Source organism: Phacochoerus africanus, chromosome 1, assembly GCF_016906955.1.
Source record: "Phacochoerus africanus isolate WHEZ1 chromosome 1, ROS_Pafr_v1, whole genome shotgun sequence".
In the NCBI taxonomy this organism is placed as follows: Eukaryota; Metazoa; Chordata; class Mammalia; order Artiodactyla; family Suidae; genus Phacochoerus; species Phacochoerus africanus.
Window position 1 is genome coordinate 34457666 of NC_062544.1, and position 22317 is coordinate 34479982.

Sequence of the window (22317 nt, forward strand, 5' to 3'; positions counted from 1 at the left end):
CCACTTCCTTGCTCAACTACTCCACGTCTGACTGCTCTCCACAGCTTTGGCTGTGAGACTCTGCACCAGCCCTCTCATGTCATTAACTCTTCCCCACCCATGTGGCCTCATCTATGCCCACGGATGCCTCCTCAGTCACTGAGACCACTGGAAACTCCCTCTGAGGGCCAGAAGATTCCACAGCTTATGTACAATTCTAGCTTGATGGTTCTCCTTGGATGTCTCAAAGGAACTTCAGCTTCAGCTCATTCAAATTTATGATGGTTATGATAAAACTAAGAGAAATAACTATCATCTATTTAGCATTTACTATGTCATGCTGTCCAACCCATTTTACCAAGACTGTCTCATGGGATCTTCTGTGTCTATCTTACACATGAGGAAACCAAGGCACAGAGGGATTCCTTAAGAACCAGTAAGAAGTGAAGCCAGGGTGGAAATCTAGCCATGTGACTCCAGAGCCTGGGTTATACAGTGGCTCCTCTTTCCTAGCCACTCCCAACTTGGGGAGGTGGTCCATCCCGGTTGCTCTTCTGCTGTACACAATTAGGAAGAATGGCATCAGCACCTGGGGTTTCTCACCTATGCCACCACTGAAGCCTTTCAAATGGCTTCCCCAGTGTCATCCCTGCCTGTTCCCCTCATCTGCTCTATTTTCTAAACTGCAATCAGTGTGACTTTTTTTTTTTCAAGCCGTAACTATGATTGGGTTCTCTCCCTGCCTGCTCCTCCCCAAAGCATATGTATGTATACGGCTCAATAGCTTCCCACTGTTCTGGGAAAGAAAGAATTTGGCAAAGATGAAGAGCAAAGATATCCGTGTCCAGCCTGCACCCAAGCTCTCCAGGCTGTACAGTCTGCCCCGCTCTTAGCTCTCAGACCCACGCTCTCCCTGGCGTCACATGATATGTCCTTGGCCTGGAATGTTCCCTGCACCCCTCTCAGCCTAGTAATTTCTCACATCTCGGTCCATGTCCTTTCCTCAGAAGAGCTTTCTGGACTGGCAGGATGAAGGTAAATCTCTTTATGTTATGTTCTAGTAGCATATGGCTATATTTTCCTTCACAGATCTTTTTCAAGTTTATTGTTTTGATTTTTTGTGAATAATTTCTTCTTGTTAATTTCTTTCTCTTTGAAGAGGCTAAAATTGTATGCCTAATGACTTGCATATAGAAGCCCAATAAATATCTGTTGAACAAATAAAGTAATTAACACAGCCAAAATCTCCAGATGCTAATAAATAGAAAAAGCCAACATCATATTTCATGAAGAAAGATACTCACACTCACTGATTCATCTGTTTCTGGTGTTTCTGCTGTCCCGCTATCATAGTTTCCCAACTGAGCCATTTCTAAGTTAAAACAAACAAAAACAAAAACAAAAAAACACCAAATTTAAGAGAAATAGGACACTTGCAACCAGGACAAGTCTTATGCTAAAACAAAAGAAAAAAAAATTCTCCAGTATTAAAAAAAAGAAAAATTACTCTCCATTTTTTTTTTCTTTTTACAGCCACACCTGTGGCATATAAAAGTTCAGAGCTGCAGCTGAGGCCTATGCCACAATGGCACCAGATCTATGCCACAGCTTTGTGGCAATACAAGATCCTTAACCCACTTAGTGAGGCCAGGGATCAAACCTGCTTCGTCAAAGAGACCACATTGGGTCCTTAACCCACTGAGCCACAAAGGGAACTCTAATGTGGGAAAATCTTAAATCCAAAATGGAAAAAACCAAAACCTGACATTTTGAAATTGTTCATTACATGCCATTTCCTTGAACCCCATCTCTTATCAACACCTGGACACAGGTGCTTCAGAAATGGGCTGCTGTACATACCGGCAGGTTCGCTGGCTGACACAATCATGACAGTTTGGAAAGGGTTTGGTGGGGGGCGGTGGTCAATGACTGTGCTTATAATCTGGTACTCAAGACAGACAAGCCTCTTCAGGCTCTGAAAAGGCATCAAAGATGCACTGACTACAGCTCAGAGATGACTCTCAAGTAGCAGTGGGCATCCCTTGTTCCATAACTTCACATTCACTGAGACACAGCCCTCCTGGTACATGAGAATTTGCAGTGTGTCAGAAAGGAAGCAAGAGTTGTTAAGGAGAGTCTGCAGTTGAAAACACTCAAGCTACCACCACTAAGAGCACTTACTAGTGACCTTTTGACCTTGAGCTCTTCCTCTACGAGATGGGAACAATATTATTTATCTGTTAGAGTTTTTTTTATAAGTATGACGAATGATATGCATGCAAAGCTCTTAGCCTATTGACTAACATAAACTGAGTACTCATTGAGTGTTGATTAATATCTATTAACATTAATTATATCATGTAAAGTTGTGAGTACTGGGCTGGATACAACACGCTTGACAGCAGCCTAGATGCTACCCTGGTGGTCTGGTTAAGAAACAAAGCATATAATCGGTCACCCTACACTGGAATGAATTAGTGAGAAAACCTAATTCATTACATTGTTCATTTTGATTTTTATACTCAACAAAACAAAACATGCTTTATTAAAAAGACAACATGAAGGAATTTTGGCCAAAACTTTGATAGGGGGTTATCTCTAAGTGATAGGATCATTTATATTTCCTAATTTTTAAAAATTGAGCATGTTTAATAAAAAGTTATTGGTTTTTATATATATATATATATATTTTTTTTTTTTTGGTCTTTTTGTCTTTTTGCCATTTCTTGGGCCGCTCCCGCGGCATATTGAGGTTCCCAGGCTAGGGGTCTAATCAGAGCCATAGCTGCCGGCCTACGCCAGAGCCGCAGCAACGCGGGATCCGAGCCGCATCTGCAACCTACACCACAGCTCACGGCAACGCCGGATTGTTAACCCACTGAGCGAGGGCAGGGACCGAACCCGCAACGTCATGGTTCCTAGTCGGATTCGTTAACCACAGCGCCACGATGGGAACTCCAAAAGTTATTGGTTTTAGTTACACATCTATGTGTATATTTAACATAATTTCTTAGGCGCTTAGAATTCCTTGTATTCATGTTCTTAGAAATATAATCATCTTTTTTTGGGAGAGGTTACACATAAAAGAAAAGAAGCAAAGCAGGGAGTTCCCGTCGTGGCTCAGTGGTTAATGAATCCAACTAGGAACCATGAAATTGCAGGTTCGATCCCTGGCCTTGCTCAGTGTGTTAAGGATCCGGCGTTGTCCTGAGATGTGGTGTAGGTCACAGACGGGGCTCAGATCCTGCGTTGCTGTGGCTGTGGCGTAGGCCGGTGGCTACAGCTCTGATTAGACCCCTAGCTTGGGAACCTCCATATGCCACGGGAGTGGCCCTAGAAAAGGCAAAAAAAAAAAAAGGCAGCAAGGCAATATTGGAGCGTCACCTTTAGGTAAAAATTAACTAACTCCAGAATCTAAAATAACTGGAAATTGACACTAATTTTCCCAGTTGACGTGTAGGGGAAATTCACGAATTAAAAATGAGCTCAATACAAACTATGTGCTTTATTGGTGTCATTCAAATGATGTCACCATCTTCTGTGACTAGCACTTTGGTTTTACGGACTAGGGGGTGGAGTATAATGTATTTAGTTGAAGGGGCTCAAAGGGGCAACTCCAATATTGTTTAAATAAAACAGCAACAGCAGCTAACACTTATTTAGCATTATTACATCTTGGGTGCAAAGGTGAACTCGAATAATCCCAAGAACAACCCTATGAATGGGTACCATCACCCGATTTTTATGAAAACACCGAGACGCAAAGAGGCTCCTCACAGTTTGGTCAAGGTCACACTGACTACAGTGCTGGCCTCCTGAGCAGACCCCATCCAGAGCCTCACTTCTAACCTTCAAAAGTCAGGCTTTAGGTCTGCTCGTGTAGGTGATGACAAGAAAGGAAACAAAGGCAGATCAGAGTTTGTATTAATCACATTTTAAATGACTATAGCAAAGAGATTAAAAACTATCCTCAGAGCTGAATCAAGACAATTAAGTGTCAAGAGCTAAAAACGCAACTCTCAGTGATAAATTTGTATTGCTAAGCATGAAACGTGTCAAATATCACTATTAATTTTTTATAAAGACTCTATAAAGGCTCATAAATGGGCCTCAGATTATTCACCTACCAAAGGTTCAGCCTCCAGTCATATTTACTGCCAGGTAAGCAAACTGTGAAGAGCTCACTCAGACTACAATTCCAGGATCTGACACAACCCTAACTCTACCGGCGTGAAGAGTCACTATAATACACTTTGACAGCCTCCCCCACTCCAATTATTCTCATAAAAAAAACAAATTAAAAGATGGTTCTGTTTTAAATAGAGTTTCTGCTAAATAACTATTATCTGGGAAATACATACTATTTGTAAGCAGTGGGTAGTAATGGGATGGAACCAAGAGTCAGCTTTTGAAGCAGGAAGCTAAGGCATCATTTTGTAATGCCTGAAGAGATTTTTAAAACTCATCTAAATACCATTAAACATCTGCCCTTTTTATTTCATTGATTTAAACCATTTCTGAAGACTCATGATTCAAAAAGGTAAAGATGGTAATTTAAAAGCCATGGGGAAAAAAATCTCTCCCCAGGGAACTTTTCAGAAAAGCAGCCACCAGTCTCTGATAAGTGATGAATCTGTTGTGGTATTGCTTTCAGTACAGTATAAATTTATCTGGCATTATCTCCCAGTAATGCATGCATCATTTCACTGGAAGCAAAGATTCGATGGCCATAAGAGCAAACAAAGCGGGGGAAATGGGAGAGCAGGCAAAGAGCAGCAGGTTCCTTGGCTGTAGATGGGAAAATGTCTGTGCCAACAGTTAGCATCATCACAAACAATTTAGCAAGATAAACACTGTTTGCAAATTCAATTTAATGAACCAGGAAGACAATTCTGAATGAAGGAGTCTATGATTGTTTTTGAATCTTTTCAGGCAGTACATAACCTAAGTGTTTTAAATGACAATCCCACACAATAATGTACCAGGAGAAGGTGGTGGTAGGGAGGGCTTTACCAATAGCAGGTTAAAAAAAAAAAAAATCACTAACAGGGTGCGTCCTCCTCTCTGTATTTAATAACATTAGAGATATACTTTTATTTTTTCATTTGAATCAACTAGAAATCCTTTTACAAGTTTTAAAAAGTGCTTTCCTCCCACTGGCTCTCCTGTATATTACTCTTTTTCATACTTTTGGGAGACAAGTAAGCAAAAGAGACTTACAAATGCCTACCTCTAATTTAAAGTTAATCTATCATAGTTATCAGTTACCTTACTTCCAAATCACCTTACATTTAAGTATCACATTTAAATTAATACCCAGAGAAGATGAAAATCAAAACAGTTCCTGCAAAAAAAAAAAAAAAAAAAAAAGGAGTTCCCATTGTGGCACAGTAGAAACGAATCTGACTAGGAACCATAAGGTTGCAGGTTCGATCCCTAGCTTCACTCAGTGGGTTAAGGATCCAGCATTGCTGTGAGCTGTGGTGTAGGTCGCAGATGTGCCTCTGATCCTGTGTTACTGTGGCGTAGGCCGGCAGCTGTAGCTCTGATTCAACCCATAGCCTGGGAAACCTCCATATGCTGCAGGTGCAGCCCTAAAAAGCAAAAAAAAAAAAGAAAGAAACCCTTCCTGGACACTCTGGAACTGTCAGGCTGACAGGCCTCCAGGATTTCAAGGTCTCTCCCCTATACTAGGTCAACACATATTTACTTGCTCCTCAAGATTCAACTTATAGTTCTTTCCTTCAAATCACAAAAGGGCCCCAGATTTGGACTTTTCAATAGATAGAGCCAAAACATGAGGAAAAAAGAAAGACTTGCAGCTAGGCTCTTCAATGAGGCCACAGTGCATATAAGCAAGCAAAAGGTCACCCAACCAGGTTACTTACCTTCCAGAGGGTCCTTATTGAGGCCCAGCTGGCTAATGATGTATCGAGGAATGTCAGTTTTAATACCCTGTCCTTCTTTTGCATGGCCTTCTGCTGCTTCCAATAGGTAGTAAAATTCTTCAGGATCAAATTCCTAGTAGACGACAAACAGAGATGGACACTTCTAGGAGCCAAAACTGTCTGAGGTTTTATCACGTAAATCTCATTCATGGTAAAATTGCTGGATCGTGGTTGTAAGTTATTTACACAGAAAGATGGCAAAAGGGTTACTCCATTAAAAAAAAAAAAAAAAAACCGTAAGTTTCAGTTCCCATTAAGGTCTAATCATATTCAGAATTCCTATCATGGCTCAGTGGAAAGGAATCTGACTAGCATCCATGAGGATGCAGGTTCAATCCCTGGCCTCGCTCAGTGGGTTAAGGATCCGGCTTTGGCATGAGCTGTGGTGTAGGTCGCAGACTTGGCTTGGATCGCACATTGGTGTGGCTGTGGCAAAGGCCAGAGGCTACAGCTCTGACTGGACCCCTAGCCTGGGAAACTCCATATGCCACAGGTGCAGCCCTAAAAAGACTACAACAACAACAACAAAGTCTAATTATATTCTAAGACAATACATTTATATATTTGGTAACTCAAAGATGGCTACCATTTCCAGTAGCCTTGCAGTGCAACTTTGAAGGTATGATACTCCACTTAAGATAACTATCGTATTCAAAATGACCAGGTCTGAATTTTTAATTGTGCCTTTTTCAGTAAAGTTTTAAAAAATCTGTGAATCACATCCCCAAGACTCCATTTCTCTCTTTGCACAAATAGGCACAAAAGGAGTAAGTTAGAATGCATTTTTCTCAAAGGTTTTCTAGGAAACTCCCTTGGTAGAAAGAAAAATCTCAAAATTACCACTTTTATCACTGAACTCCAAAAGTAAGTTATTAATATTCATACACTGTGAGCATTAAGATAGAAAAATATGAAATACTTCCAGTTACCTCTGTCTTCTATAAAAATTTGGTAACACATTTTTCTTAAGTATTTTAGTTTCCTTGCTTCTAGGAAGTCATAAAAATCTTTCGGCTCACATGCCATGGAATTTATGTGTTTTCAACCATTATACTTCGGGATTTAAAGCACAGTACTATTTTCAGTTCTATTTCCTAGATTGTTTCCCCCAGGATTTTTTTCCCATTTTGATTAGTGTACCAAATAGGCAACTCTGGAATCTCAGCATTTCACCTGAGAATTACTCAGGAGTTTCTAAAGGCCATAAGAAAAAGAATGCTGCAATGGAGGAGAGCCAAAGCAATGTCCACACTCGGTACTGATTATGTACCTACAACAGGAGACAAAGCAAGCCTGGAACTATAGGGTTAAGAACTGGTTGGAGGAAACAGTCCATAAAACTCTGAGACTTCAGTTTCATCTAAGCTTTGAACAGCAGGGAAACCAGCAGCATCTTCAAATCTACTTCCAAGCTCGCATGTTTCTGTCTTTGATAGGCTATAGGTAATTTTACTTTTTTTCTTCTGATTAAGAGTGATTATTGCAAAAAAAAAAAAAAAAAGTCATTTCCTCTTTACAGGCAAGATCTCTCTTAGCTGCTGTCCAGAGAACAAGTTCCATGGCTACATGGTATTTTCCTTCAGGTTGAACAACTGCAGGAAGTATAAGCCTGTGGCACAAAATGCAAAAAGTACAACACGAAGAGCAGGAAGAAGTCAGTCTTTCTTCCGCCTGCATCTGCCAGTCACATAGTTCTCCTCTCCAGAGGCATCCAGAGTATTTTATTTCCCTTTATCCTTCCAGAGACATTCAAATGCTGAATGGTGCTTTTGATTCTGTGACTCTAAGGGTTCCAGCCATTGATGGAAAGCCTTTCTCAGCACATCCTTTCTCCTCAGGACTTTGTTCCACATCTCACTATGCACTGATGTACGTTTATAGGGCTCTAAACATCTCACTATTATAAAAGACTAAGAATCTTAACTAGAACAAGAGCAAAACCAAAGCAGTATCATTTATATATGTGCGTATACATGTAAAATTCTGAAAAGCTGTACTATACATAGTGTTATAAATACTTTCATGGCTAGCAAAACTTTAAAGTGAGTAAAGCCCCATAAATTTTTTCTTGTGTTTGAAGCTACATCTTGGTTCCCACTGTTGACTGAAATCTCAATTAAAATTACAGAAAATAAGGCAAAGATTTTAAAACAGGAAAACAGAAAACGGTCACTGAGTAAAGAAAGTATAATTCACATAACAAACTAATCTTGGGAAATCTCACTCCTTCAGGACTGGATAGGGCCCTTTCATGTTCTCCAAGTGGGGTGCTGCCCAGCACTTATTTCGATCATGGCACATTTAAAAAGGCACAATTATAACCCCAGGTCACCAGATATCCCATTCCTGATTTCTCTACATCTTGGCAACTCCAAAAAAGTAAGGCATGGTGAGTGTTTCAAATGAGCTGTAACATAAAAATTACACTGAAGTAAAATCAAACACATTTTTTCATAATCATTCTTCTGGTTTGACCAGAATGTGATATGACTATCTCTCAATATAGCACAAGTCCTCAAATACTTATTTAAAACCAGACAAGAAAAAGCACACATCGACTTCAGCCACAAGGGGGGCAGACACCAGAAGTAAGAGAGGCTACAACTCTATTATCTATAAAAAGGTCACCACACCAAAAACCTATAAAAATGAAAAGACAGAGGACTATAACTCAGATGACAGAGAAAGGAAAAACCCCAGAAAATCAGCTAAGCAATGAGGCAATTCTCAGCCTCCAGGAAAAAGACTTTAGATTGTTGATGCTGAAGATGATGCAAGACATTGGAGATAAACTAGAGGCAAAGATGGATAACTTACAGTAAACACTGACCAAAGAGATACAAGATAAAAAACTTAAACAAGAAGAGATGCAAGGAGTTCCCATCGTGGTGCAGTGGTTAACGAATCCGACTAGGAACCATGAGGTTGTGGGTTTGGTCCCTGCCCTTGCTCAGTGGGTTAATGATCCAGCGTTGCCATGAGCTGTGGTGTAGGTTGCAGACGCAGCTCGGATCCCGAGTTGCTGTGGCTCTGGCGTAGGCTGGTGGCTATGGCTCCGATTGGACCCCTAGCCTGGGAACCTCCATATGCCGTGGGAGCGGCCCAAGAAATAGCAAAAAGACAAAAAAAAAAAAAAAACAGATGCAAAATGCAATAACTGAAATAAAAGATTCACTAGAAGTAATCATCAGCAGAATACAGGAGGCAGAAGAAAGAATAAGTAAGGTGGAGGACAGATTAGTGGAAATTACGGATGCAGAACAGAAAAGAGAAAAAAGATTGAAAACAAATGAAGAGAGTCTCAGAGAACTCTGGGACAACGTGAAATGCACCAACATCTGTATTATAGGGGTGCCAGAAGGAGAAGAGAGAGAGAAGGGGACAGAAAAAATATTCCAAGAGATCATAGCCAAAAACTTCCCTCACATGAGAAAGGAACCACTCACTCAAATCCAGCAAGCACAACGAGTACCATATAAAATAAACCCAAGGAGGAACACACCAAGACACATATTAATCAAACTAACCAAAATTAAAGACAAAGAGAAAATCTTGAAAGCAGCTAGGGAAAAGAAACAAGTAACATACAATGCAATCCCAATAAGGTTATCAGCAGAGTTTTCAGCAGAAACTCTGCAGGCCAGAAGGGAGCAGAATGATATACTGAACGTGATGAAAGGAAAAAACCTCCAACCAAGATTACTCTACCTAGCAAGGCTCTCATTCAGATTTGAAAGAGAAAACAAAATCTCCACAGATAAGCAAAAACTGAGAGAATTCAGCAACACTAAACCAGCCTTACAACAAATACTAAAGGAACTTCTCTAGGCAGGAGAGAAAAGGCCTCAATCAGAAACAAAAATACCACAAATGACAAGGCTCACCAGTAAAGGTATATATACAGTAAAGATACGAAATCATCCGTGCACAATTATACTACCAAAATCAGAAATCATGAGAAGAGGTGGGTACAAATGCAGGACACTGGAGATGAACTTGCAATTAAGAGAACAACTTAAAACAATCTCACATACACATAGACTCTTATACCAAAACTTCAGAATAACTGCAAACCAAAAATCTACAATTGATACACAAACAAGGAATCTCTGGAGAAGAAATATATCTCATAGTAAATAAGTTCATAATCCACCATGAAGGGGGTCATTTGACATCATTCTTGGAATGCTGGAGTCTTCTTACATCTGATTCTGATTTCCTTTCCATCAAAGAATTTATGATAATTATAATTACATTATGCCACTGTACAATTAAATAATACAGTTCTACAACTGTATTATTAATAACCATTTCTCCCCATGGTACAATGTAAGGTCTATAATGTCTTGTTTATCACATCACCTAGAATGGTGTAATGCCTATATTGAAGAATCAATAAGATGTAACAAATCGTGAGGAAAAAAAAAAAAAGAAAAAGCACACGTGGACGTCATCATCAACATTCACGTCTTGCTGTTCCTCTCAACTCTTTCCATTAGCCTTCGTCTTTGAAGCCAAGCTTCCTGGTGGCCACTGCTTTTCCACGGTGAACAATAAATAACAAAGTCACCTCGAGGGACAACTTACCAGGCACTCTAATAACCGAGCAGGGCGGGCAATAACAATTAGGATCTTCCGAACTAGTTGTTTAATAAATGCCAGCTCTCCACTTTCTGAACGGTCGTGAGCCTATAAGGAAGCAATGAAAAGAATGATGAGACAGAGATGCTCCGCTAAATGGAAAAGAAAAACAGCAGTGCATGGTAATTAGATAACTGCAAATGCTCAAAAATTAAGTGACTTAGAAAATACTTATAAAAGATTGATAAGCAGACTAATTATCTCTACATAAATGGACACTCTTAAACTTCTGTATCTACAAATGGCTCTATTAGCTAAATTCTAACAGCAATACTTTGATTTATTCTCTGTGTTAAAAATTAAATGTGAGGACGCTTTACCGTGAACCATGAATGCAGGAGACATTAAAAGTTTATGACACATTAAGTACATGATACAATTAGAGTGGGCAGCTGATGAGGAACCCTGATTTTCCAGATGGAACTTCTTAAATGTATGACATGGCTAACATAGCGAAGGGCTGATTTTCTTATCCTGGGCATTTATACATTAATGAAATATATTTTACATATACAATTAGCCTATGAATTAGTTATTTCATAAAATGCACAAAGTTGTACATAGCTTATTTCTTTTTTTTTTTTTGCCAAGGCATATAGAGGTTTCCAGGCTAGGGGTCTAATCAGAGCTATAGCCTCCAGCCTACCACAGAGTCACAGCAATGCCGGATCTGTGCCGTGTCTGCGACCTACACCACAGCTCACGGCAACACTGGATCCTTAACCCACTGAGCAAGGCCAGGGATTGAACCCGCAACCTCAAGGTTCCTAGTCGTATTCGTTAACCACTGAGCCACGACGGGAACTCCGTGCATAGCTTATTTCAAATGTGAGGTGAATAATGTTCATATTTGGAGATACAGATAGGGATAGATAGATTCAATTTCACATATTTAATAAACAATAGCTAGGCACTCAACTCAGTAAAATTTAACTGACTCAAAATCTTTTAAAATTTTGTTTTACATGTTGCCTAACCTGTGAAATCTAAGTACAAGAAAATCCTGATAACAAAATTCAGTTTAGTAACAGTCATTTTATTTATTTATTTATTTATTTATGTATTTATTATCTTTGCTCTCAGGGCTGCGTGTGTGCAGCATATGGAAGGTCCCAGGCTAGGGGGTAAGTTGGAGCTGCAGCCACCAGCCTACATCACAGCCATAGCAACAGTAGGATCTGAGCTGCGTCTTCGACTTATACCACAGCTCACAGTAAAGCTGGTTCCTTAACCCACTGACCAAACCCTTGTCCTCATGGATACTAGTTGGGTTACCGCTAAGCCACAAGGGGAACTCCAGGGTCATTTCATTTTTCAGTGATATTTTCTTGAAGAGGTGAAGTAAATCTGTATCAAGGCAGTCATAAAACCAAAGTCTTAAAAGTTTACTACAAACTTCATGCTCATTTTCAGGCTTAATTTTTAAATTATCATTTGCTTTCCTCCAAGGATTAAACAATATATGAAGGTGATACTGGAGTAACAGAATATAATTTCACAGCTATAGTAATAAACATTTAAAATAATTCTCTCTTTTTTTGGTCTTTTTAGGGCCGTGCCCATGGCATATGAAGGTTCCCAGGCGAGGGGTCAAATTGGAGCTATAGCTGCCGACTCACACTACAGCCACAGCAACACCAGACCTGAGCCGCATCTGCGACCCTCACCACAGCTCACCGCAATGCCAGATCCTTAGCCCACTGACTGAAGCCAGGGACTGACCCGACATCCTCACGGATACTAGTCAGATTCGTTTCCACTGAGCCATAACAGGAACTCTTAAAATCATTTTTAAAGGTGCTTTATTCTGACAAGGACTAGTCCTCCCAAAAAAAGCACTAGCAGACCAAATTTATGAAGAATGACTATACTTAGCAGTAGTATGTTTACTGAATTTAAGCCATCAAATCAAAGGCAATTTTCCAAAATGTAGGTATAAAAACCAAATACAGGCAAAAGAAAAACAGCTAACATTTAAAAGAAAAAGTATAGAGAAAATGACCATTGGTGAGTAACTGTAGAATACAATGAGTTCAAGGATAGCTAATAGGTAACTATAACTATAGGAGTTAGGAAGCAGGAAGGACACTGGTACATGTATACAGAGACATACGTAATACTTAAACTGTTTTTAAATTTCCACTTTTTGTTTTTCAAAAAGAACATTTTTGGGGATATAAAATGAGTGCCAAGAAATGTGGTTATATCCCTTCTTTATCCTTAATCAAAACAACAGAAAATGTTAAAGATAAAGCAAAAAAAAAAAAAAAAACCACCTAACTTATTGATTGAAAACTTGAGTTAAGTTAAATATTTGAGTTTCCTCTTACTATAATAATTCCTGCCACATAAATTCAGGAATATAATGAAAATCCAAAAAGCCTAATCATGTTCTGGTGGTCTCTTCAGGGAAAAACAGGCACTCTGTATCTTAAAATAGTCAGTTTAGCTTATACCAATTCCATTTCAAAAACTGTAAAAATAATCCAGTTCATTCCCACTTCTCACTTCTCAGAACTATCAGCCACAACCAAGGCCAAAACACACAATGAGCTACACTAACACAAATAATGTTTTATCTACTATCATTAAGAGAGGAGGAGAACTTTGTTAAAACAACACCAAACCAAACCACACACTCAGCATGAGAAGAGAAATAGCTTTGCGGCTACTGGCAGCAAGCTCCAATACTCATGGATTCCCTGAGTTTGTATGTTAAGCATTGGCCACTATATTACAAAAAAATACTGAAATTTTGATTTTAGAGTAGGTGATACATTCCTACGTATTTTATTTTCTTTGGCTAAATACACCTAGGTGAAAAAAAGAATGGAGACATAAAAGCATTCATCTGGAACTGACCTAGACCTCAGGACTTTAAAAAGGCATCAGTGAAATCAAGCTGCTCAACCTCAGGGGAGCTCGGCCTGAGTGTGCAAAAGATTGACAGTGGGAAAAGTGGCCTGGAGACAGGCTGGGCAGGTGCACTATGTCATAGCTGCGAACTGACAATAATTGCGGGGTGGGGAGGGCAAAGCAAGGCCTCACAATTTGGCTCTTTTCAAAAGGAACAAGTTCCCCTGTTAGCTCCCAACTCTGGAAGGTCACTGTGAATGTGATTCTGAAGGTAGTGGCAATTTTCATGAAAGGACTGAAGGAAAATGTTTATCTGAAAATAAACAACAAAAAAAAATTCTTATTCATACCCAGCAATGCTCTTTATGCTACACGTGCTACATTAAGCATGTACATGCTTCTCCGCCCAAAAGAGAAATCTCTCTAAAAGTCACCAATGTTAATATATTATATGATGCATTTGGATGATTTTTGAAACCCTAAGATTTTTTTTTTAATTGCCATGAAGCAGCCTGCCAAATCTATCATACAGAAACAAAATTAAGTGGGAGAGTTCAAAGGAAATAGCTTTGGCTATTGATTTTACCCTTTTTAAGCAAATGGCTATGAAGGAATGAACCACAAGACTGGTAATTACGGCAATATCCTGGGACAGAAGTGTGGAATTAAGGAAGAAGCATCTCATGGAGGTAAATTAATTTTCATCGTAATTGACAGCAGAGTGGGTCCATGACAAATTGGAAATTTGACAACAAAACCCTAAAACAATGTGTTCACTCAAAGGTAGTCTGAGAAACACGGCCTTAGTGGGCTGCAGGAGGTTGAAATGTGAGAAATGAGGACGGAGCATAGAAAGCTCTGTTATGAGGTTTAGATGGGAAAAGGAGGAAAATTAGTGGTTGCTAGTCCTAGAGGGATCGACTCATCTTGCCACAAGTAAATACGGCACAAGCAAGGACAGATGGATTTCTAGGAAACTAGGATGCCAATATTTTCCTTCAGTTCCATGCAATTATTTACATAATCATGCTTAGAGAAAACCACCTACGATTTTATTTACATGAGTATAATGCATGCTGATGAGATACAGAAATACAATCTACCCAAATATATAGGCTAAACAGGTTTTACTTGTAGGCTGTGGCTGATCCATTCCAGTCAGAACGGCAGTATTATGCACTAATTCTCTTCCATTGTGCACACTCCCTTCCTGTCCTGGGTGTTATCAGGAGCTAGGCATGCAAGTGGTAGGCCTGGACAGGGGCCTGTGTTTATCTATCATTTCAGCAATTGGATATTTTGTTAGAAGAAAAACTGACACTAATGAAAATATAAGTTGCCATTTACTACCCCACACCATATGCAGGTTAATTAATAGGACACAGGGCCTGGAAGAAACCAGCAATTTTCCATTTAGCTTTTCCAGATATTAGCACTAGATAGCACCATCAAATAACACACATACAGTCAGGCAATTTATAACTTTATGGTTAAGAAGGGGAGGGGGGAATCACTGTTTCAAAATCCTTCACAATCCACTTATCCTAGAGCCATAGATTGGTGGGTCCCAAGGTTCCCGTAGAGGTTATTACATTAACTTTCTATTACTCTAAATGTTGACCAGCATCAATTTATAGCAAGTAGCAATCTTTTTCCTTTTTCTTCTTCTTCTTGGATTTCCTGGAATATGAACTCCATCTCATGGTTAAAACCTGTTAAGCAAATGCTCTCGTAAAAATTTTCTTTTTTCAGGGGAAAGGCATAACAAATCAGAAAACTTTCTGCGGTGTGGGGTCCATACCTCCTGGAGCAACTTATCTAATTTGTGCTGTAATTCAAGGAAGTATCGTGAAGTGATGAGACCCTGGTGGGATTTATCCAAACAATCTCGAGCCAGTTCAATAATCTGATGGTGAGTGAAACTAAGCACTCCATCTGCTAGGGGAAGAACGTGGTCCGGAGAGTAGCTGGTGATAATTTCCTTTAGGCGCTCTTCCATCTGAGCTGTAGCCTGTTTAGGGAAGACGTGCACACACGGATGTAAGACAACATACATGTAAACAACTCCATCATCACATTTACCTAGCGTGTTCAGAGACCTCCACAAATTATGAAATAGAACCCCAGAAGTGAAATTTAAAAGAAGCCTCACTTTTGTATGATACTTTAATGGCACCTACCTATCATTACACATTTGTCAAAACCCACAGAATATATACAACACGAAGTGAGAACCCGAATTTACGTAAATGATGGACTTTGAGTGATTGACGTGTCCACGTAGGTTTGTCAGTTGTAACAAGTGGACCAGTCTGGTGGGAGGTGGGGTGATGTTGATGGGAGGGGGTTGTATGTGTTTGAGGGGGTTAGGTCAGAGAGTTTGGGGGAATGCCCCTGTAATTTCTATTCAATTTTGCAATGAACCTAAAAAGGCTCTAAAAAACAAAATGTATTTGAAAAAAAAAGAAGACTCACCATGTGGAGAAAAGATTTAAGGTAGATAAGAGAAACTGAATCTCCCAGGGTGATAATTATTTTTTTTCTATGCCCTATCGAATGTAAAATGGTCCATGTGAGTGTCTTCAAATAACTCCATATCTGTGAACTGCTGTGCTCTCATTTCAGATCTTGGGCTCTTTGAGACAGATTGCCAAAAATATCAAATACTGTAGCTCTGTTTTCATCTACTCAAAGATCAAGACAGTGGCTAGGGGGCCACAGGGTAAGCCAAGAGATTGTTCTCTGGACTGTGTTGTAATACACTGGACTTATACCGTCTTTATCCTTTCTCAAAAAGCTACATCATGGGCAAAAGGCCAAGGGGGTTCCCCTGGTAAGCTAAGTCTAACATTTCCTTCCCAACTTTAATTTCATTCTCTAGGCTCCTCGATTGCCTAATCAACATTCCTTGCTTGCGCTGTTAATTGTATATTCAGGAAGATTCCCTCTGCCTCCTGCTCCCTTCTAAAGTCCTAACCAGTATTAACTAGTATAGTCAGGATTTGTTTCCCTGGTGAGCAAGTGACATGTGATAAATAGCTAAAACAGTCTGAATCAATGACATCAATGCTGGGTTCATTACAAGGAATAAGTACTCTACTCCTGATTTATGAAACCAAAGATTCCCTTTTGCTCTCTTGCCTGGGGTTACACAGGTGGGGAGGGGGAACGGGGCCAAATGGAGAGACTGCTTCTCCCAAATGGGTAGGGACCCTTTGGTGCAAAAGCGGTGGAATGGAAGTTAGGGGACCTGTCAGAGGGCAGCTCCTGGCAGCCAGGGCATCCGGCAGCAACCCTTCAGCAAAGCCTCTCTGGCTCAGTTCAGGTTCTGTTTGCCAGGCTAGTGGGGAAGGCTGAAACAGGACCTTCATGTCTCACTTAAGAGGGTTAAACTTTTAATTGCTAAAGAGATTGGAGATCACAGAAAAGAAAAAAGTAAAAGACTTCCGTGACATATACCAATGTATCAGGTTCCGAGGAAGAGAAACAGTCACTGCTGGACAATACAGAAGCAGGCCCAGAATAGGTAGGTGCAAAGGAGCAGCAGAAACTAAAGGCCTTTCGAAGCCAATGCCACCCCCCACAACCCCGCCCCTCACCAGCACCTCCCTGGGACAGGATGGCCCAGTGGGCAGGGCAACCAGGGGAATTCACTTTAGGGCCAGCTCAGCCCACAGAATGAGCAGGAAGTTCTCAGCAGCTTTTGGAAATGTTTAGGGCTTTTATCTTTCTAAAGAAGGTGGTGGTGCTATTTTACCCAAGTCATTACTGGACTGGACCATTACTTCCCATAACAAAACCACCATAAAGATGCTTAAACCTACGTTTGCCCGTCTGTTCAGATGCTAGGCATCTTCAATTCAATTCATTACCTTCGGGAACCTTTCTTTGTAGACATGGTTCATCATAATTATTTCATGGTCACAGCAGGCGGGAGAACGGCCAGGGCTGCAAGCAAAGCAAATTACCCTTTTAAACTTGCCACAGCATGAAATGAAAATAAGCTTTTTATTTATAAACAATTGGTTGCATCAAAAGTATGATATGCAACCTTCGTAAGAAAAGCATATTAGGTAATAAATTACAAAATTAGTCATTAGGTCACACACGCACATACACACAGACACAAAGAAACCCTGCGCTGGATTCAAAAAAGAAAGTTCCAGAAGTAGAATACCACAAATTAATTATAACTACAATATAAAAGTTCAGAAAACATAGTCTTCAATTGCAATTCTATTTTGTATGCAGCATGCACTTATGTGGTTCTGGAAACCAATTAATGAACTGCAATATAAAAGAAAACAGGGTAGTGACAAACAGCAACATCTAGGGCCCGCTGAACTGTATAATTTCACACTTTTATCCTACACCTGCGCTCTGCCACGTACCATTGAAGAGGTTTAAGAGTGTTCCATGGCACAGGTGTCACCACTGAAATCCATTTTCTAGCCTAGCAAATGTTTATTTGAGATGCTGAGGCAGGCACTGCGTACAATATGAAAGAGAGGCATTTCATACACTGTGCATTTTTATTTCCATATGAGGCTTGTGCCTCTTTCTAGCGCTACAAAGTTGGGCGGCCTCAGCGTGAGCTTCCGTATTCCCAAGAGGAGAGAGCAGCTTGTACTAGGCATCCTAGTACATCCTTTCATAAAACCAAAATGAGCACCCAGGTGGTAGAATAAGATGGTTTTCAATGAATTCATAAAATTGATCTTATTCTATATCTCAAAAGGGTCTAACAGAATTATCCAATGTGGCTATATTTAGGACCTGACACTAAACAAGAAAGGTGCAAAGGGAAAACCCTTCTCAGCAAACTTTGATGTTCAACTGAACACCTGACAAACAATGCTTTATAATAAACCTGAAATATATCAAAGTGGACCAATTCAATAGCAGGAAGCTCTCACAGTCCAGAGGACTAGAGATGGCCTACCCTGTTCCCCATCAGAGAAGGGCCTGTAGTCTCAGCCATGGAGACTGCAGAAGCCTGCAGCTGTCAGTCCCTTCAGGGGTGGCCTCAGTTCCAGAGTCCCCCCGACCCAAGCCTCCATCCTTCCCAGGGTACCACATCCCATGACTGAGGCAGGGATACAAAGGAAGAGCCCCCTGGCCCCCAGAAGGACAGCTCTGAAGGGTTGTGTCATCTCCAGAGCTCCCTGTGGCAAGGCTGCAGCTAAACTTCTTCTGCCCAATCCTGCTTCCTCCCCTCCCTGTCACAGGTATAATTGCTGTGCAACCCCTAGTAAACACCCTGGTCTCTGTGTTAGGTCTGCTTCCTGAAGAACCCAAATGTGACATCTGGTATTTTTTGAGACAAGGCCAAAAGGAAGCTGGCCCTGCTCTGTATCAAACACACTGTGTGGCATCCACAAAATTCAAGGGACGAAACTCCTAACAACTCACTCAAAATCCTGGAGAAAGTGGGACTTGTGATGGGAAGAAAGATTAAATGATGGTGGGTAGAATTCCAAAATATGGAATCTGAATTCCACATGTGAATTTGAACATGCTGTCCCTCCTTATCAGCCAAGCTTCTCCCTCTGAAAAGATTATGTAGTGCCATTATTAGATGGTCCAATGCCTAGTTTTTCTAGGGGGTCCCTGTAGTTCATCATTGTTACTGCTCCCACAACAATTAGCAAATTGTAAGCATTTAAGAGAAAAATAAAAAAGATGCCTTTCAGTTCCCACTGTGGCACAGCGAAAAGGAATCAGACTATGAACCATGAGGTTGCAGGTCCGATCCCTGGCTTCGCTCAGTGGGTTAAGGATTTGGCGTTGCTGGGAGCTGTGGTGTAGATGGCAGACTGTGGCTCGGATCCTGTGATGCTGTGGCTGTGGCGTAGGCAGGCAGCTGTAGTTCCGATTGGACCCCTAGCCTGGGAACCTCCATATGGCACAGATGCCGGCCTAAAATTTAAAAAAAAATTAAAAAAAAAAAAGGAAAGATGCCTTTCGGGGAGTTCCCATGGTGGCGCAGCAGAAATGAATCTGACTAGTATCCATGAGGATGTGGCTTCAATCCCTGGCTTCGCTCAGTGGATTGGGGATCCAGTGCTCCCATGAGCTGTGGTATAAGTCGCAGGCACCTCTTGGATTCCATGTTGCTGTGGGCGTGGCGTAGGCCGGCAGCTGTAGCTCTGATTCAGCCCCTAAACTGGGAACTTCCATATGCCTTGGGTTCAGCCCTAAAAAAAAAAAAAGAAAGAAAGAAAGAAAAAGATGCTGTTCAATGGTAATTCAGGATATCATGGGTAGATGGAATGAAATAACACTCTAGTCATAGTAGTTCATAAATCAACACGTATATGAATTAGAGAACCCAAAGTCTTCCCTTGAAATGGGTGAAAAGAGCTTATCCAACTAATTGAAAATTTTCAATCAGGTCTACATACCTCAAACTTCGGGAACGGGGGCGCATGGGCGTATTCCTGCATCTGTTCTCCGTGGCGATGCTTTCAGTGGTACAAAAATGTTTTGATAAGAAGTGTAATTCATCTGGTGTTGGTTGATATGGTAACTGATGCAACTTCTCCTGGGAGGAACAGGATGACTGAAACAAACCAAAGCGAGGTTTTAGAACTACCTCCAGAAGAAATTCTTTAAAAGGAGATCACAACACTATACTTTGTTATCTCACCATTTGATATGGTTTCCTTTTCATGTTATAATTACAACAGCTAGTGGCTAAATGTATACCTCGATGTTGTCTCTAGGAGGTCAAAATGGCTTCCACGTTTCAACTCGTTTGTCTATAAGATAATTCCCCAAAAGATAGTTTTATTCTCCGGAGAAAACCCAGGCTCTAAAAATGGACAGGACCCAGTCAAAGCCAGAGCAACGAAGTGACAAACGGAGTAAGAATTTGTGTGCGTTCAATGACAGATCAAGTTCTCATTCTAGTGTGGTACCCTCACTTCTACCACTTGCCAAAACCAAACACTGTCACTTTTAGGTAAAAGATGTAGAATGAATTCTAGGATATATAATCGTAAAGAAGGTAATGGATCTCTTTTACAAAGCATGTTGTCCTTTGTACCATCAATATATGCCCTCTGTAAAAAGTGGAGGGGATGAAGAAGATCCTTGTCTTACAAATACCCCTGGTTTAAAAACTGCAAATTTTTTTCTATCTTCTTTAGTTTATGCTTTTTCATTTTTTCTTTCTTTCTTTTCTTTTTTTCTGAAACAGCTTCAGTGGTGATGAGTTTTTTATCCCTTGAATGTAGGTTTGCTCTTTGAAAACTGTCACTCAACACTTGGAGCAAAGTAAGGTAGAAAAGGTGAGTGGCTAAAAAACACCGCTTCTAATTAGTCTGAAAAATATATAACCATAAAGTAAAGTGACTGCCCTTTTGTATGGTTTTATTGAAAGGTGGACCCTATAAGCAATTTTAACAAAAGAGATCAGAAGTGTTTGCGTAGTGTAAACACAGGATAAGCATATTTTGAAAGACACCCTTCGTTGGAACATTCTGTTCTAGTAGGGTTTTTTATTTTTAAAAAATCTGCCATGTTAACAGCACGCTTCACAAACACTGCAGCACCACAAGGAGGTAATGCTAGAAATTAATGAGTAAAGTTTAAAAATATCCTTCTACCTTGAAATTATTAAACATACTGAGACAAAGAGGAATTTTTACAATGTAATGAGATTTTATAAACTATAAAAATGAAAACACTACTAGAGAGACGGATGAGGTAGAACAAAGCTCTGCTTTTGACTTTTTAATAATTTTTAATGATTATGTCTTATAAAGTATCAATACCCTTATTGTAAAACATAAGAAAATCAGTTAAGAAATTTTTAAACTACTAATTCCTTCACAAGGTATTTTATTTCTATAAACTAAAGTAATTTAAATACAGGAAGTATTTTCAAAATCTTAATTATTTACCATGTCAATTCTATGTTTTCTACTCATTTTCTTCAGATTTTAAACAACAGTTTATACAAAGGGCAAATGTTTTATATCTGTATGTGTATATATGTATGTATGTATATATATACAAACAGAGAGAGATAGAAAGATTTTTTTCTTTTTTTGCTTTTTAGGGCCACATGTGTGGCATATGGAAGTTCTAAGACTAGGGGTCTAATCAGAGCTACAGCTGCCGGCCTACACCACAGCCACAGCAACACCACCAGATCCAAGCTGCATCTTCAACCAACACCACAGCTCTAGCAACTCCAGGCCAGGAATCAAACCTGCATCCTCATGGTTACTAGTCTGGTTTGTTTCCACTGAGCCACAATGGGAACTCCTATATATATATATTTTAAAATTAGAAATAAGTGGAGGTTAGCATTCCAATTTTTTTTTTTTCCAAAACTGGTTGCCCTTTGCATTCTTATACATTGTGTAGAATGAGTTTGTCAAATTCTACAAAATGATTTGCCAGGATATTTGTAGGAATGGCCTCATATCTATGGATAAATCTGGGGAGAACCAAAGCTCTATGCACAAAGTACAGGTATAGTCTTAAATTAAATACTGTCACCATGAAAAAAAGAGAATTAAAACACAAAAACTAAGTCAAGAAATCAATAAAAGAATAGAAAAATCAACGCCAGCAGGAAAGAGGCAGCATTGATAAAAGCAAAGATAAGAAATTAGCCAAGAGAAAAACAGAATTAAGAATTTGAACATATGTCTCAACAGTAAATCAATTTCCACAATTCTGTACTCAAGATTTCAAAACTCCCAAACCCAGAAGTTTATTCATAAGTTTACAGTAATCCTTTTTGGTGGCAAAATATCAACTGAACTAATGGAAAGCTAGTGAAAATATGTACTTAATCCACTTAGTGTGAATGTTGATTCAGGTTGCCGTAGAAATATTAACATATTTGATTATGAGCTGCTGGCCCAGTTGCTGCTGG

At 39.9% G+C, this 22317-nt stretch overlaps 1 protein-coding gene across 4 annotated transcripts in view; it reads right to left on the reverse strand.

Annotated features, from left to right (window-relative positions):
- The window catches only part of MAST4 (microtubule associated serine/threonine kinase family member 4), a 182475-nt gene that overhangs the window by 51048 nt on the left and 109110 nt on the right, over positions 1 to 22317 (reverse strand). For all 4 annotated transcript variants that reach the window (XM_047797712.1, XM_047797626.1, XM_047797873.1 and 1 more), the window contains exons 5-10: positions 19829 to 19986; positions 17297 to 17372; positions 15226 to 15435; positions 10515 to 10616; positions 5868 to 6000; positions 1284 to 1351 (exon numbers count right to left, since the gene is read on the reverse strand). In XM_047797712.1, coding sequence (XP_047653668.1) covers positions 1284 to 1351; positions 5868 to 6000; positions 10515 to 10616; positions 15226 to 15435; positions 17297 to 17372; positions 19829 to 19986 — 747 coding nt within the window. The remainder of the gene's footprint in view (positions 1 to 1283; positions 1352 to 5867; positions 6001 to 10514; positions 10617 to 15225; positions 15436 to 17296; positions 17373 to 19828; positions 19987 to 22317) is intronic.